This window comes from Spermophilus citellus (assembly GCF_964194105.1).
Source record: "Spermophilus citellus genome assembly, chromosome: 6".
In the NCBI taxonomy this organism is placed as follows: Eukaryota; Metazoa; Chordata; class Mammalia; order Rodentia; family Sciuridae; genus Spermophilus; species Spermophilus citellus.
In genome coordinates this window covers 78,308,146-78,326,697 of record NC_138187.1, presented here as the reverse complement: position 1 = coordinate 78,326,697, position 18,552 = coordinate 78,308,146, and the positions used below count along the sequence as shown (strand labels likewise).

Genomic DNA, 18,552 nt, shown 5'->3' with positions numbered 1-18,552 from the left:
CCTGCACTAGTAGTTTTTTAAAAAAACATAGGAGGGGCTGGGGTTGTGGCTCAGCAGTAGAGTGCTTGCCTAGCATGTGTGAGGCCCTGGGTTCAATCCTCAGCACCACATAAAAATACATAAATAAAATAAAGGTATTGTGTCCAACTACAACTAAAAAATACATATAAAAAAAAACACACACACACACAGGAGGCCAAAGGAAATAGCACATGCCTGTGATCCCATCTACTTAGAAGGCTCAAACTTGAAGACTGCAAGTTTGAGGCAAGCCCAGACAACCTAGCAAGACTGTCTCAAAATAAAAACTAAAAAGGGCTGGAGAAGTACATTAGTGATAGAACATCCTTTGGTTCAATCCCCAGTACTGAAGGGGGGAAAAAAGGACTGGTAATATAGCTCACTGGTAGAGTGCTAGAATGCCTGAGGCCCTGGATTCAAAATGGGGTGGGTGGACAAACAAATGGGGGTTGGGGGGAGGGGACAACTAGATACTTTTAAGGACAAAAAAATAGCAACATTTTTAATAGGAGATAATCTTGAGACAGAAAGGGATGTTAGGAGAATGGTAAAAAGAAGGGAAGGAGAGAGCCCAGCACCCTGGAGAATGCCTGTAATTTCAGCGGCTAGGGAGGCTGAGACAGGAGGATAGCAAGTTCAAAGCCAGACTCAGCAATGGCTGAGGTGATAAGCAACTCAGTGAGATGCTGTCTCTAAATAAAATACAAAATAGAGCGGGAGATGTGGCTCAGTGGTCCAGTGCCCAATTCCAATCCCTAATACCCAACACCCGCTGCCCCAAAAAAAAAGAAGGCAAGAAAGGCTAGTATGTGTACTATATTTGTAGAAAAATAAGGTATGTACATTCTTACACCCACATAAAGGCACTAGAAAATTAAAAAACTAAAACTAGGGAGTCGGAAAGAAAAATGGGTGAATGTGGGAAATTCAGGAGGAAGAATTTTTATTTTGTTATTGTTGTTTTAGGTTTTTTTTTTTTTTTTGGATTATTTTGTGCTGAGGACTGAACTCAGCACCTCATGTCTACTAAGCACACACTCTACCACTAAGCTATACTCCCAGCTCTTGGGAAAGAGAATATTTACTGTACCATCTTTTTACATTTTTTTGAACCAGATCATTGTATCACCTTAGAAAACTAAAATAATTAAAGTATTACAATAACTTTAAAAAATTAGGTCTCAGATTATGATGCAAGAATATAGAGGTAGAGAAACTAAAGATACCTAGGATAGGATTTCTACTTAAGTAGAAAGTCCTGGAGGCAATTAGAAATAAGACCTGAAGTCTGGAAAAAATTGTTCAGGTGATGATGATACTGGTATCCAGAGGCACCCACATTGTATGCATAAATTCACCAAGGGTGAGGGTATCAAATAGGCCAGAAAAGCAATCATGTAACTTAAATTTTAAAGTAAGAAAAGTAATGCCAAAAAAAATTCAGAGCGGGGCTGGGGATGTTGGCTCAAGCAGTAGCGCGCTCGTCTGGCATGCGTGCGGCCCAGGTTCGATCCTCAGCACCACATACAAACAACGATGTTGTGTCTGCCGATAACTAAAAAATAAATATTAAAAAATTCTCTCTCGGGCTGGGGATGTGGCTCAAGCGGTAGCACGCTGGCTTCGCATGCGTGCGGCCCGGGTTCGATCCTCAGCACCACATACCAACAAAGATGTTGTGTCTGCCGAGAACTAAAAAAATAAATATTAAAAATTCTCTCTCTCTCTCTCTCTCTCTCCTCTCTCACTCTCTCTAAAAAAAAAAAAAAAATCTCTCTCTCTCTCTCTCTCCCTCTAACACTCTCTCTTTAAAAAAAAAAAAAAAATTCAGAGGCTATAAAAGAAAATAGCTACCCAGAAGTCATGAAAATAATGTTTCAAGAAAGATAGCATGGATCTTGAGGGATTTTGTTTATTGTGGTTTTTGGTTTTTTGTTTTGAAACAGGACCTCAACTATATTGTCAGGTTTGAAAGGAACTTGTGATCCTCTGGCCTCAGTCTCCCAAGTAGCTGGGATTATTGGCATGTGCCATGACACCCAGTTATAATCTTTGGCACAATGATTTTAAATGCTGAAAATAGGTTAAGTAGAATCGAAACTTTTTAAAAAGGGGATAGGCATTTAAAATTAGTCACAAAATTTAAGAGTGGTAAAGAGGGAAATGTAACAGTGTAATGGTCGAATCAAAATGTATGGTATTTTCTGTGCTTACAAATAAAATTAATATTAAAAACCAGTATAAAGGACGTCTATTGTTCATCTGCTTCATAAGCATCACCCTTCTTTTGTTAACAGTTCCCACCCCCCTGCATTAGGGAAACTGCTCTTACCCCTGACTCCAACTATGTAGTTCTATTGAGGGTTGCCATTCATAGTACCCTCCCCACTCCAGCCAGAGGAATGGTGGGTACATGATCCAAGACAGGTCAGAGTCCTTCTCAGGATTCTTCAAGAAAACCCCTTCTCGTGGTAGAAGGGGCTGGGAAGATGAGAGCCAAGAGCTGCCAGCAGTCATGGTTCCAGCCTCATGTAGTAGACAGTCTGTAGTATGAGAGAATGAAATCAACACGCAGAGAAACAAGAGATAAGAAGTGAAGTCCTAAACCCAATGGAAGAAGGAAGAGAAAACAAATATACTAATAATGTGACTAATTCAGCTGATGTAACTTAAGACCAGATTTGGTTCTCAGCTGCCTGGTAACCAGAACAAAAAGAAAAATAGAATATTTCATGTATCTAACAAAAAGGAAGAGATATACCAGATCCTCAAAGGAGATAATCTTCCTGAAGTTAAATCATTTAAAGAAATTCTTGCACATAGATCTTTATTTAAGGGTCACTGAAAGACAAAATGGACAGTGTCCATGATGAGTGTTATAGCAAATGAAAATTTCTTAGCAAATGAAAATTTCTTATGCTATCATAATGACAACTGGTATCTTTTAATCATCAAACGTAACTAAGAGACTAGAACACAGTAGGCTGTTGAAGAAGTGGAGCTAAAATCTATGGTTCTATTCCTTCAGGAAGTTTGAGAAAAAAGGGGAAAAGACAAAAGGGCGAACATGTAAAAAGTGGAACCCATAGGAAAATTCAAAAACATGTATAATTTGCATGGGAAAAAATCAAGTAAAGAAAAAAGACAGACTGAAGATAGAAGACATAATTAGTAATTGATTTGAGGGCGGGGGAGTGGGGGGGGGGGGGAAGACCCTAGAAGAAATGGGAAGCCAGGCATGGTGAACCATGCCTATAATCCCAGTAACTCCAAAGGCTGAAGCAGGAAGATCACAAGATGAAGGCCAGTCTCAGCAACTTAGCAAAACCCTGTCTCAAAACTAAAGTACTAATGATATATCTCAGTGGTAAAGCTGGTACCACTGTACCAAGTACAATCCCCACTACCAAAAAGAATTTAAAAATTAAAAAAGGAAAAAAATGGGGAAAGAATATCAGAAACACAGGTAGTTAATTCCACTTAAAAACTATACCCTCTCCATCTACCTAAAAATATCAAATGACAATAATGAGATAAAGGTCCATAAAGCCACAAACACAAAAAAGAACATAGAGGAAGACAATAGCTATAAAATTTTAGAATCTAAAAAGGAGAAAGATATGTAGTAAATGACTTCATAGGGGCACAAGGTGTAGCTCAGTGGTAAGAATGCATGCTAGGCCCTGGACTCAAATCTCCAGCACCAAAGGAAAAAAAAGAAAACAAAGATTTCACAGAGTATAAAAATAAGCTGCAGGAAGACAAGCCCTAAAGAAATATATCTTACACCACACAGCACCAAAAATTAGAAGAACCTTCGGTACCAGGCAATAAGAAAAGGAAAATCCAAAGGAGAGGGGTTTCAGATGAGGCTAAAACCAGGAGGGAATGGACATAACTTGAAAAGCAATCAAACAATCTCTTTCTCTACTACACTACTAAGTAACTATTTCTCTCCTATACTAGAAAAATATAATCCTTAATATTCTAGAGAAGGTATACCAGAAGAAATTAAGACTTGGGGACATTAGGATTAGCTGAGGTAAAAAGTATCAGGTTTAAAAAGAAGAATTAAATGAAAATCTAATTCTACATACTCAAATTCCGGCATTCAAATAGTTCAAAGAATACTGGTAATCAAGTTTGCTGTCCTCAAACAAATAAATGGAGAGCTCTTTGAATAAACTGAGAACCCAGCTGGTCACCTAGAATGCAGTCAATCAGTTTCCAATCAATCCTTTAGGAGCCTGTCTTAAATTTGAATCAATGGCTAAGAGTCACCTGTTTTTTTTAAGGAGTCTCTAACAAGAAAGATCAGAACAAAAAATACAAAGGAAAAGTTTCACAAGAAAACATCAGACAACTAAAACAAAACAAAACCCCAATTAATATTCTCAGAAAAGATACTGCATCCAAAGAACAAAAAGTTACATATGGTGATGCACATCTGAAATCTCCACTACTTTAGAGACTAAGGCAAGAGGATCATTAAGTTCAAGGCCAGCCCAGGCAACTTAGTGAGATCCTGTCTCAAAACAAAATAAAATAAAAAAGGCTGGGAACAGAGCTCAGTAGAAAGTACCTCTGGATTTAATCCCCAGTACTGGTGGGGAAAAACTCAACAACGTATTTTTTATGCACCTTTTCCTATGAAGCTCTTAGAGATATGCCAACCTAAACAAGAACCATTAAATATGAAGAAATGGAGATTAGGAAAAAAGGGAATCCAACAAAAGCAGGAAGAAAATATCCTGAAAAAGTGTCGAAGGAAAATTCCAGACCTGTTCCTATAAGATGATCCTAAAGAGCAGTCAGTCCAGGTGAAATCACGTAGATGAAACCTAGAAGGTCTTCTGGTTTGAAAAGAAGAAGAAAACAAAAGAAAGGTGGGGGGAAAAAAAAAGTAAAGAGAAGGCAGGGGAAAGAGCAGTAACAGAAGCATAGGAATGAAAGGAAATGAAGGAGAAAAGAGGAAGCGGAGGGAAAAAGCAAGAGGAGAGCAGGAGAAAAGATGAAGGGAGAAAGGGAGAAGGAAGGAGGAAGAGAATGAGGAAGAAAAGAACAGGACCAAGGATGGGAGTTGTATATGTAGCTCAGACCCTAGATTACATCCCCAGACACACACACACACACACACACACACACACACACACACGCAGAGGACCAAGGAAAGGAAAAAAAGTGGTAAAGGAAAAGACAATAGAGAAGAAAGGAAGAGGGCTGAGGTTGTGGCTCAGTGGTAGAGTGCTCGCCTAGCATGCATGAGGCACTGGATTCGATCCTCAGCACCACATAAATGTAAAATAAAGATATTGTGTCCACCTAAACTTAAGAATAAATATTTAAAAAAAAAAAAGGAAAAAATCTATATACTACCTGATAGGTTAACCAAATGGGAAGATTTTAAGAGGAAAGATATTAGCCTTAGACAAAAAGCATAAAGAAAATGAAATTTTAGGCTGGGCATAGTAGCACATGCCTATAATCTCAATGATTCCAGAGATTGAGGCAGGAAGATCTCAAGTTTGAGGCTGACCTAAGCAACTTAGTGAGAACCTGCTTCAAAAAATATAAAGGGTAGCTCAATGTAGCTAATAGTTAAGTGCCCCTAGGTTCAATCCCCAAAACAAAAATAATAAAAATAAAATTTTAAAAGGGCTAGGAATGTAGCTCAGTAATTCAATACCCAATACCAAAATAGAAAAAAGAAAAAAGAAAGGTCTAAAGTAATGAACCCCATGAGGCAAACAAATGCTGCTTGCCAAAACCCACTTCTCCCTTCTTACGTACTATAACAGAGTTCTTCAGTGGGCTCAACTTCTAGACCACACTTTGCTACTTCCCTAATAATTAAGAGCCAGTAAAATCAACTCTAAGTTGTTGGGTAAGATATCTAGGAGGACTTAAGAGTACAACTCAGTTGAGAGGGAAATCATATTAACACCTTACCCTTCCCACCACTTTTATATCTGCCTACGACTTCTTTGTGCTATCATAACAACTACAGATCCAACTGCAATGCTATGGCCATGAAACAAACCTAAAAATAAAAACTATGTGCCAAAGATGGTATAATAGGAAGACAGATGGTATAATAGGAAGACACCCAATCCCTGGTGTTCACACAGAGCTGTCATAAAAAAACTATGTCTTTTTGAACTCCTTTAAGGAAAAGAATAAGCCCCTAATTTGCAGAAGTAATTATACTATGGTCTTTGTTATTAGTGGTCAAACACAGTTCTCAACACTAGCATCAACAGGGTGAAAGAAGTTGAAGCCAGATCACCCTGACATGCCCAAATATAGTTCACAAAATACAGAGAAGAAATGCAAAAAACTTCCCCGTGACACTTTTACAACTCACAATAAGGGAACAGGAATTTCAAGGAAGACAACGCCTACTGAATATTAGATTGCAGTCAAAAATAACAAAGCATATGAAGACATCTATCTCCACAGTCAACAAAGAATTTCAAAATCTCTGAGCAGTGTTTTTTTGTTTTGTTGGAACCAGGAATTGAAATCAGGAGTGTTTTACCACTGAGCCACATCCCTAGCCCATTTTATATATATATATATATATATATATATATATATATATTTTTTTTTTTTTTTTTTTTTTTTTTGGAGACAGGATCTCACTAAGTGCTTAGGGCCTGGCTAAACTGCTGAGGCTAGCTTTGAACTTGCAATCCTCCTTCCTCAGCCTCCCAAGTCACTGGGATTACAGGCATGCACCACCATTCCTAGCTCTGAGCAGTTTTAAAATAAATTTTTGTTTTGTTCTTTTGGTACTAGGGATTGAACCCAGGATCACTTTACTCACCCCTAGCCCTTTTTATTTCTGAGACAGGGTCTTGCTAAAGTTGTCCACACCAGCCTTAAACTTGCTACTGTAACTGTCTCAGTTTCCCAAGGAGCTAGAATTACAGGCGTGCACCACTGAACCTGCATTCGTAAAATAAGTATGTTTTAAATGTTCAAATAAAAAGAACATAAAACTTAAGCAAATAGCAAGATATTCTAAAAAGAGATATTTTCTCAAAGACTTGAAAGAGGAAAAACAGAAGTTCTACATGTGGTTTACTATGGGCAGGTGTCCTCCCACAGTTTACTATGAAAAAAATTACTCACTGGGTTAGCAGTAAGCATACATTTGAAGACAGAGCTAAAGAGTCACCCCAATACAAATATAAAATAGAAAAAAAGAAAACTTAAAAGACATGGAAACACAATGAAAATTCCAAACATACATATAAACAAACAGTTTAGGAGAAAGTGATAAAGTTTGAAAATATACCAAAGTGGAAGAAGGACACTGAATTCTCAGAATGAAAAAAAAAAAAAGCCAGGCATGGTGACATGCACCTGTAATCCCAGCAGCTCAGGAGACTGAAGCAGGAGAATTGCAAGTTGAAAGCCAGTATCAGCAACTTAGCAAGGTCCCAACCCAACTTAGCAACTCCTTGTCTCAAAATTAAAAAATAAAAAGTGCTAGAGACGTGGTTCAATGCTTAAGTGCCCCTGGGTTCAATCCCTAATACAAAAAAATAATAATAATGAAAAAGAAAGTCCAGACTATCAAAAGACCATCTAGCCACGGGGTGGCACACGCCAGAGACTCAGTAGGCTGAGGCAGGCTAGAGACGTGGTTCAATGCTTAAGTGCCCCTGGGTTCAATCCCTAATACAAAAAAATAATAATAATGAAAAAGAAAGTCCAGACTATCAAAAGACCATCTAGCCACGGGGTGGCACACGCCAGAGACTCAGTAGGCTGAGGCAGGAGGATCGTGGGTTCAAAGCCTGCCTCAGCAAAAGTAAGGTACCAAGCAACTCAGTGAGACCTTGTCTCTAAATAAAGTACAAAAAAGGGCTGGGGATGTGGCTCAGTGGTCGAGTGCCCCTGAATTCAATCCCTGGTACTCCTCCCTCTATTAGCATAAATAGATATCAAAAACAAACTATACTAAAATCTTAGTTATAAGAAAACAGCTATTATGCTAAAAATCAAAGTAGCATACAAGAGCAAAATAATGAAATACTTAAACATTAAAAAAAAAAAAAGGGAAAAAAAAGAAAAGAAAAAAGTAATAACAGAAGTTGGATAAGGTGGTACATGCCTACAATCCCAGGGACTCAGAGGCTAAGGCATGAATACCACAAATTCAAGGTAAACCTGATTAACTTAGTGAGAACCTGTCTCAAAAAAAGGGGGAAAAAAAGGCGGGGCTGGGAATACAGCTTAGTGGTAAAGCACCTCTGAGTTCAATCCTCAGGGGGAAAAAAAATACATAGAGGCAGGAGGATGGGGAGTAAAAAGACTTTTCCATAGATTCTGAAGGAAAACACATAACAAAAACCTCAAAAGAAAAAAAACACTTCAAAATCAAGGAAAACGGGGTTTGGGGAACTCTGTGAGCAAGCACAAATTGAGCAAGCACAATTCAAAAAAAAAAACAACCACCACAACAATAACAACTAGGTCAAATATGTAGCTATATCATCACAAGTTGAGAATACATATATAGTATGATACCACTCCTGGAAGTAAAAAATACTATACATATGGAGTTCACATGTATGTATATGTATAATATGCCAGTTTGAATACATATACAGTATGATACCATTCCTGGAATGAAAAAGTACTATACATATGAAGTTCACATGTATGTATAATATGTAAGTATTAAAACAGATGGAGCTCAGCAAGGTAGTACACAGCTACAATCTCAGCTAGAGAGGATGAGACTAGAGAATAATAAATTTGAGGACTGGCTACTTAGTGATACTCTAGAGAGACAGAATTTTTTTTTTAATATTTATTTTTTAGTTTTTGACGGACACAACATCTTTGTTTTGTATGTGGTGCTGAGGATCGAACCCGGGCCGCACACATGCCAGGCGAGTGCGCTACCACTTGAGCCACATCCCCAACCCTTAGTGATACTCTATCTCAAAACAAAATATTAAAACTTTTTTAAAAGACTGGAGCTGAAGTCTATTGGTAAAGTATCCCTGGCTTCAAACCCAGTACCCCAAAAAAATAAAACTTAGATGGAGCTACTCAGGAAGCTGAGACATGAGTATCACAAGCTCAAGGCCAGTCTAGAATACTTAGATGTCAAAATGAAAATTAAAAAGGGCTGGGGATGTAGCTCATTGGTAAAGTGCCCTTGGGTTCAATCCCCAGTTGGGGGGTGGGGAGAGGAGGTGCGGGCATGGCCAAATTTTCCCTCAGTCCCACCTAACTACTTTCAATTGCCTCTTTCCTTATAAACATCCAATCTAATCCTCCAGCCTCTTCTCTCTCCAATGCACTATTGTAAGACTTCTGCCCAAACCAGAGAACTATAATTGCTGTCTCAAGAACTTCTTAATCCTCTGTATGGTAACAGTGTTACTATCAATTACTATTTCCTGAAAACCCAGTTGTCTGTTCTCTTGCTTTCCCAAATGTGGATTTTTCACCATAGTTCTGTCTTCATTTTTACCAAAAATGTCATTTGATTCCCAATTCCCTCTACACAATTCCAACTCTAACTTCACTCCATTAACTTTATTCTAAATTTCTAATAAAACATCCTAATAGTTCTGAACATGGAGGTATATGCCTGTAATTCCTGCTACTCAGGAGGCTGAAGCAGAAGAATTGCAACTTTCAAGGTCAGCCTGAGCAATTTAGGAAGACCCTGTCTCAAAAACAAATTTTTAAAAGGGACTAAGATGTAGCTCACTTAACTAGCATGTACCAGGTCCTCTCTTCAATCCCTAGTACTAGAAAAAAAAAATCCTAGCAGCATATAAACCAACACGCCCCAAACAGATTTGTCCTTAATGCTTCATTTGCTCTCTTCTATTTTCTCATGTTTCTCCATTACTATTACTCTGGATGCTGTCTGGTTTTGTTTGTTTATTTATTTATTTACATATGTATGTATTCTTTGGTGGAGAGGACTGAATCCAGGATATACCACATGATAAACACACTCTATCACTAAGCTTCTCTCTCAGTCCTAACTCCTATTAATGATATCACCATTTCAGAGTGATCAGCCTTGATATCTTTTTGGGGGGACAGGGGATTACTGGGGATTGAACTCAGGGGAACTCAACCACTGAGCCACATCCCCAGCCCTATTTTGTATTTTATTTAGAGACAGGGTCTCATTGAGTTGCTTAGTGCCTCTCCATTGGTGAGGCTGGCTTTGAACCCATGATGATCCTGCCTCAGTCTCCCGAACCACTGGGATTATAGGCATGTGCCACTATGCCCAGCTAGCCTTGATATCTTCAAATCACCTTTAACTGTTCCCTTTCTTCTAGTGTTTTATCACAAGTTCAAGGTCAGCCTGATTAACTTAGTGGGAGCCTAACTCAAAAGAAAGGAAAAAAAAAGGGGGGTGGGGGGGCTGGGAATATAGCTTAGTGGTAAACCACCCCTGAGTTCAAAAAAGAAGGAAGCAATCACACAGATGAAAGTTGAAATAAAATTAAGACTAATTCAATTCTCTTCCTGGTTCATGGACATATTTCCATGTTACGAGTTTTTGGTTCCTATATTTCTGTCATTTCATGTTTCAAAAAAATTCTCCCTCTATTTCTATTCTCTATTTTTCTATTCCTACATCTTTTTTTTTTGGGGGGGGGGGGGAGGACTCAGGATTGAACCCAGGAGAACTTTACCACTGAGCTACATCCATAACCCTTTTTATTTTTCATTTTGAGATAGGGTCTCACTAAGTTGCTGAAGCTAACCTTGAATTTGCAATCCTCTCAAGCTGCTTGCCCAGCTCTACTACAATCTTTATGGTCATTACCTCAAATCCTCCTCTTTCGGTTTCTAACCTCACCTTTCAAATCCATCTTCTATACTACTAATCTACTCTTTTGAAAAGGCTGCTTTATCTTTCTGGATCATTACTGTTCCAGAATGAACAGCCAGCTCACTTCTGAGAGAAGTGAACAGAGATCTCCTTACGTAATCAGAGATCTCCTTACTGTTTCTGACCAACTTGACCCTACTCTCAGATCAGGGCTAAAAGGTCCAGAGCTAAGTACCTCACTCCACCCAAACCGTTCTTTTCCCTAAAGCAACATGAAATTGGGATTGAGATTTTAGTCTCTTGAAACATGAAACAGAAAATATCAGGAGGTGCCAAGCACAGTGGCACATGCCTGTAATCCCAGTGGCTTGGGAGGCTGAGACAGGAGGATCACAAGTTCAAAGCCAGCCTCAGCAACTTAGCAAGGCCTTAAGAAACTCAGCAAGATCCTCTCTATAAGTAAAATACAAAAAAGGGCTGGGAATGTGGCTCAGTGGTTAAGTGACCCTAGGTTCAATCCTCACTACCAATACCTGCCCCCCCCCAAAAAAAACCCTCAAGAGATTTGATAGGATGATCATATGAGCTAATTGATATAAAACATTTCAGCACAGTATCTGGCACATAATAATCACTCAAATAGTTAACTACTGATTCTTGGGAGTAAATAACTGAGAAATCTTCAAAAGAAAAAGAAGCAGGGGGGCTAGGGATGTGGCTCAAGCGGTAGCGCGCTCGCCTGGCATGCGTGCGGCCCGGGTTCGATCCTCAGCACCACATACCAACAAAGATGTTGTGTCCGCCGAGAACTAAAAAATAAATATTAAAAAAAAAATTCTCTCTCTCTCTCTCTCTCTCTCTCTCTCCCCCTCTCCCTCCTCTCTCTCTCTCTCTTTAAAAAAAAAAAAAATATTTATTAAAAAAAAAAGGAGGGGGGGGCTGGGGATGTGACTCAAGCAGTAGTGCGCTTGCCTGGCATGTGTACGGCCTGGGTTTGATCCTCAGTACCTCATACAAACAAAGATGTTGTGTCTGCCGAGAACTAAAAAATAAATATTAAAAAAAAAAAAAAAAAGGAAGCAAGCAAACAGATGAAAGTTGAAATGGTTCATGGACACATTTCCATGTTAGACTTTTGGTTCCTGTATCCTTCAAATAAAATGCCCTTTCTTTGCTTCTATAGTCTTAGAATGAGAATCTTCATCTTACAAAGGACCCTAACTTTTATAATTGTACACTAAAGAATTTAGAGGAGAGGCTGGGGCTGTGGCCCAGCAGTAGTGCACTTGCCTGGCATGTGTGAGGCACTGGGTTTGATTCTCAGCACCACATATAAAAAAATAGATAAGATAAAGATCTATCAACAATTAAAAAAAAATCTTAAAAAAAAAATTTAGAGGAGATTGTTCCTCTTTTTTGAAACCTTTAATGGCCCTTATATACCATCAAATGAAGTTAAAATAAAACATACCCCCCAAAGTACCTCCCAATATTCCTTTTTCAGTAACTACCTTATTTACCTTGACACCTTGATCACATTCATAGAAAATAAAGGAATAAAAACAAACAAGTGATATTTAAGACACTCTACCACACCCTAGGTATCACTTTGTCCTCTCTTCTAATGCCCACCTTTCTCTCTTTTTTTTTTTTTTTTTTTTTGGTGTTGGGGATCGAACCCAGGGCCTTGTACATCACCTATTTTCAAATCTTTTCTGGCCTTCAATCTACTGTGGCACCCCTAGAAAAATCTCACCTATCAGTATTTATTGATAAGGTGTGAAATTATTTTGCTTGGGGACCTATCTACTCCAAACCATAACATACTACAAAAAAAAAAAAAAAAAAGTTGAAGAGTAAACCTATACATACTTAAAATTATTATGGTTGATTAAATCCTCCATTTGCTAAAAATCCCATTATTTTAACACTATAACAATAACTATAATTCTGCTATAATGCATTCTCAAACACAACCAAAGCATATCAACTACAAAAATATTGCTGAGGCTCACAATCTGGCTTCTAGGCCATAAGTCTACTGATTCAAAATGATGCTGGCAAAAACAGTAACTTCTACTTTTGCTATATGCATAAAGTAGAGAAGTGGAAATGTTTGTTTTCTACCTTCTATCAAATTCTGTAATCAGTAATGAGAGAAACTATCACACTGCAAACAGTTATACTTTTTTATGACTAATGAAGATTGGCCACCAAGAATAAATTAACCTCACTCATTCTTATGGAGGTTTACAAAGTGTTCAGAAAGAAGGTAGCCAAATAAGAAAAGAAGAAAGGCCCTTATGTTGCTCTGTCAAAAGGAATGAATGTATGAAAATACTGAGCGTTAAAAATCTATTAATTCACATAAAAGAATTAGGGTAATGGATAAATTTGGGCATTTTCCTTCCCCGTCAGAAAAAAATATCAATATAACTTGGTCATGCTTCTACTGCCACTTATATTCCATGATTACCAATGTATCCTTCAAACCACTTCAGGTTTCTTGATTCCATAGTTAAAATAGCCTGAATATGACTATTTATATCTTTATTTTTTCAAAGTATCCATCAACATACACTTATTTGGTTCGATTTGTTTTTCAGATTTTAAAAAATCTGTTTAAAACTCCCAAGTCAAGGGGCTGAGGCTGTAGCTCAGTGGCAGAGCACTTGCCTAGCATGTGTGAGGCACTGGGTTCGATCCTTAGCATCATATAAAAATAAACAAAGAAAGGCATTCTGTCCATCTACAACTACAAAAATAAATAAATAAATAAATAAAACTCCAAATCAATATTTGGCCCAAGTTCTCAGTTAAGTTATAATAGTTGAACAAAAGACTGACAAATCTTCAAACTGCAAAAAGTGTAGCATCCTAAGCTCCTAAGTATTTTAATGTTTCTGATAACAGTCCTTACCACTCTGGCTGCTCTCTCTTGAGATTCACATTTCCTGCAAAACCATGGTCCAGTGGGTACTTGAACAATGCCATAGCAAGCTGTTGGGAAACAAAATGTTTTGAAACATTCAGACTTGAAAAATTATGAAAAATCAAATAACCTTTTCAAAGCCCTATTAAACCAACTACCTTTCAAACTATTCAATAATGGCTTTACAGAGAATTACAATACTTACATCTTATTTACCACATGTATATAGCTGTTTAACTAAAAACTAAATTTGTATAACAAAAATGCTATGCCTCATATGGTCATAGTAGCACACTCTAATCCCAACTACTCTTTTTTTTTTTTTTTTGTATTTTGGCAAGTACCAGGGATTGAACTCAGAGACACTCGACCCCTGAGTAACATCCCAAGCCCTATTTTGTATTTTACTTAGAGACAGAGTCTCACAGAGTTGCTTAGCACCTTGCTTTTGCTGAGGCTGGCTTTGAACTTGCCATTTGCCTGCCTCAGCCTCCAAAACCATGGAGATTACAGGCATGCTCCACCATGCCTAACTGTCCCTGCTACTCTTGAGGCTAAGGCAAGAGGATGGCAACTTTGAGGACAGCCTGGGCAACTTAGCAAGACTCTGTCTCAAAATTGCTTTGTCTTGTTTTAGTACTGAGTATTGAACTCAGAGGCACTTAACCACTGAGCCACATCCTCAGCCCTTTTTTATATTTTATTTAGAGACAGGTCTTGCTGAGTTACTTAGGGCCTCGCTAAATTACTGAGGCTGGCTTTGAACTCATGATCCTCCTGCCACAGCCTCAAGCCCCTGGGATTACAGGCGTGCACCACTACACCTGGCTCAAAATGGTTTTTAAAAACAGCCGGGAAGGTAGTGAAACAATAAAGCAGTTGCCTAGCATGTTTAAGGTCCAGGCTTCATTCCCCACAGGCACACAAAAAATTTTTTTTTCCTTTGTAGTACTGGGGATTGAACTAAGGGGAACTCAACCACAGAGCCACATCCCCAGCCCTATTTCGTATTTTATTTAGAAACAGGGTCTCAACTGAATTGCTTAGCACCTCACTTTTACTGGGGCTGGCTTTGAACTAGTGAACTTCCTGCCTCATCCTCCCAAATAGCAGGGATTACAAAGGTGCACCACTGTGCCTAGCTATAATTTTTTTAAAATCATACTATAATAAGCAATTATGTAAAATTTAATATAAGATTTTTTGCATAAAAAACTCAGAAATACATTAATTCATTCCAATACCCTATAGTTTAAGGAGAAAGTATTTTAGATTTATTGAAAATATTTCCAAATCATCTTTCAAAATGAACATATATTGAAGAAAACAAAATGAAATACAATGTTAGTGAAATGCCACCAGGCAGGGTGGAGCATGCCTTTAATCCCAGTGACTCGGGAAGCTGAGACAGGAAGATTTCAAGTTCAAAGCCAGCCTCAGCAACTTGGCAAGAACCTGTCTCCAAATAAAAACTAAAAAAAGAGCAACAGCCAGAGAATAGTAGTAAAATGCTTCCATTTATATTCAATGTGTCAAATAGGCAAATCCATAAACAAAGTGGCAGTTGCCTAGGGCTAGGAGAGTTGGAGGCAAATAGTGACTGCTAACAGGTCTAAGGTTTCTTAACAGAGTAAGGAAAAGGCTCTAAAATTGATAGTAGTAATGGATGCACAACTCTGTGAATATGATGAAATTCACTGAATGGATGAATTGTATGGCATGTGAATTATCTCTTGGTAAAGCTGTTACAAGAAAATAAAATTGCATGTTTATCTCTAAATATTTTATAATGTGAACACTGTGACAAGTATTCCAAGTACATATTATATATCTAAATCACAGCCTCATTGGTTGAAAGTTAGTTTTTTAATATCAATTAGCTCAAAACTGAAAACTTTCTGGAAATCTAATACACATTCAATTGACATTCTTGAGTTTGCTCACTAGAAACTCAAAAATATCTTAAATACTGGGAAGCAATAAAGGAATATAAAATCAGCACAACTTTTTTTGGTACTGGGGACTGATCCCAAGGGCATTCTACCTCTGAACTACATCCCCAGCCCATCCATTCATTCATTCATTCATTCATTTATTATTTGGGGTGTCAGGGAATGAACCCAGGGGCACTTCACCACTGAGCCTCATCCCCAGGCCTTCCTACATATTTTTCAACTTAGATTCAGGGTCTGACTAAGTTGCTGAGGCTGGCCTTGAATTGGCAATCCTCTACCTCAGCCTCCCCAGCCTCTGGGATTACAAGTGTGTAGCACTGAGCCTGCTATTTTTTTTTTCTAGACAGGTTTCCCAAGTTGCTGATGTTGTCCTTGAACTTGTGATCTTCCTGCCTCAGTTTCCCAAACAGTTGAGATTACAGGAATACACCACCCACACCACTTCAGCAAACTTTTAAACTGCAAAGGCTAAAATTCTAAGCCTTTTTCAATATATATAAATGTAAAAAAAAAAAAAAAAAAAAAAAAAAAAAAAGTCTTATTGGCCAAGAAACGCAGCATCAGTGTCTGAAACACATAGTTTTATTTGGAAGTAGCTCTAGAAAGAAAAGTTCTAGATTTAAATGAACTTTTTTATATTAAAATACTTAATTTGATAATTTATCATCTGATTTATAATTCCCCCACAATGCCTATGAACCCTGTAATAGAAATATTATATATTAATCCTAAAACCTTATCTAGCTTTCCACAATTTTTTCACTCCTTTTAAGGAAGGAAGGAGGAAGGTATGCAAAGCTGCCCTTCTTTAAAAGAAACTGGCAATAACCACATTCTCAGGTTAATTCACTATCTCAAAATCATTACCACTGCATCTCCCTTTCCAACTGTGATAACCCATACTTCAATAATGCACTTTGACACCTTAAGTTGAGATTTTCCTCTCTCCCCTTTGATAATGTCCTTACCAATATGCTACTAGACAACATCTGCAGCACTCAAAGCCAGTTTCATAAATAGGAAAGGGGGGGGTGAGATGGCGAATAAACAGTGAGCCACCAAAAAGTCAGATTATCTCAGCCTCAATTCCTTACCATTTGGAACAGAAAAACTCAAAAACTTCAGAAAACCAGAAAAATCTTGCTGGCTTTTTTATATATCCAAGTGGAAATAGCCAGAAATAAACTAAGACGTTCCCCAAGCCACTTGGCAGCACCACCACCTCCTTTTCAGTTACACAGGTTAAGCCAAATGCAGCCACTAACTAGTCTCTCCACCAAACTAGCCCAAATGCATCTCAGCCCCAGACACTCCCGGCACGGATATCACTGGCCTCGCGCTGTCTTCTCCGCAGGAAGCTACCCAGCGGCGTGAGCTGCCAGAAAGCTTGGGGGTACAGCAGAGACCACCTTCGATCCCCGATCCAAAGAGGCAAGGTCACCCCTGCCTTCCCCCATCCTCCCCAGAGCAATCAGCCGCCTTCCAGAGCCACAGGAAGTCTCTAGACACACTGCGGCAGACAGGAGCAGGCGGTGAGGGGGGAGGGATCTCCACGCTCCCAAACCCACACCCCAAGCCACCCCACCTAGGGGTGCACGTTCCCGCCCAACCCACCCGGGGCTTGGACCGCAGCCCTGCACCCTCGTGCCCCAGAGAGTCTGCAAACCCCGACTCCGGGCTCAGGCAGCGACCAAATGACACTTGAGAGAGTGAGAGCAGAATCACATGACAGTCTGGGCCACACGCACTTTCTCCCACATGCACAGCCCACACCCCCTGCGCCCCGCCGCGGACCCTGCTAGGCACTCCCGCGGCCGCTGCCGCGGCAAGGGGCGGGGGCGGAGGCGGGGCGGGGGAGGGGCGGGCGGTCTGGCAGTTGCTGCCAAGGTGGGGGAAGCGGTGACGGTTGGGAGCAGGCCGGTTCGGCCCGGCGGGCGGTTGGGTGTTTACCTTGATGCACCGCGACGCTGCAGCCGTGCCCGTCGCAATAAACCAGAGGGTTCTCGGCCCAGCCTCTCTCGTCTGAGCAAACGCAACAGCCTCCAATCATCTCCTTCATACTATGGGAGACCTCGTCCTCCAGTGACACGGGCCGGTCGCTAGAGACCATCTAAGAGGGAGTTGGGGGGACCATTAAAAAACACAAGCAAGCCAATGAGTGCTTCCCCCCGCACTGCCCTCCGCTCCCCGCGCTCTCCCTGGCTCCCCCACCCGCCCGCCCGCCGCTCGGCCACTCGCTCACTCGGGCTTTGCAGCTCAGTCACTCACGTTCCGCACAGGAGTCAGGAGCCATGTCCTTGCTGACTCCCCCCACCTCCCCTCCACCGCCTCCTCCGCCTCCGCCTCCTCCTCTTCGGCGTCTTCCCTCCCCACCTCCACCCGGCCGCTAACGCTGGCGCCCGAAGAGGGCACACATAATCAAGTAGGCCTCCGCACAGGCGCACTGGGGGGGCTCCCGCTGGGCCTGGGGCAGCGAGGGAGGGGAGGAGGGCTGCGCTTCCTCCTCCAAGCGTCACTCGACGTGCGCGCCCGCCCTGCGGCCAGCGTGAGGGAGGCGGCCAGGAGAGGCGAGGCCTGCGTGCGCGCCTCCGCGTCTGGCCGCCGGGACCGGCCCCTCTCGGGCCTGTACCCCTCCCCCACGCAGCTCGCCGCCGCAGCCGAGGTGTGCCTGGGGTGGGGGTGCGTGGAGCAGGCGGCGCGCCGAGGCCGGAACGAGTCAACGGGAGGACGCGGGGACGCGCACGCGGGGGCGGGGACGTTGAGGCCGCCCTCTGCAGCTCCAGTCTCGCGGGCTGCGTTTGTGCGTCGGGACGAGG

The 18,552-nt window shown here is 40.5% G+C and overlaps 1 protein-coding gene across 10 annotated transcripts in view; it reads right to left on the bottom strand.

Moving 5' to 3' along the window:
* MLLT10 (MLLT10 histone lysine methyltransferase DOT1L cofactor) overlaps positions 1–18,293 on the bottom strand; it is a 199,945-nt gene extending 181,652 nt beyond the window's left edge. For 3 of the 10 annotated variants that reach the window (XM_081297160.1, XM_081297156.1, XM_081297161.1), the window contains exons 1-3: positions 17,979–18,287; positions 17,687–17,846; positions 13,770–13,849 (exon numbers count right to left, since the gene is read on the bottom strand). In XM_081297160.1, the coding sequence (XP_081153286.1) occupies positions 13,770–13,849; positions 17,687–17,846 (240 nt within the window). In that variant the 5' untranslated portion in view covers positions 17,979–18,287. Of the gene's footprint in view, positions 1–13,769; positions 13,850–17,686; positions 17,847–17,978 lie in introns of those variants that run through there. The other 7 variants (XR_014022418.1, XM_081297164.1, XM_081297155.1 and 4 more) reach the window with 7 other exon arrangements.
* Positions 18,294–18,552: the final 259 nt, after the last annotated feature.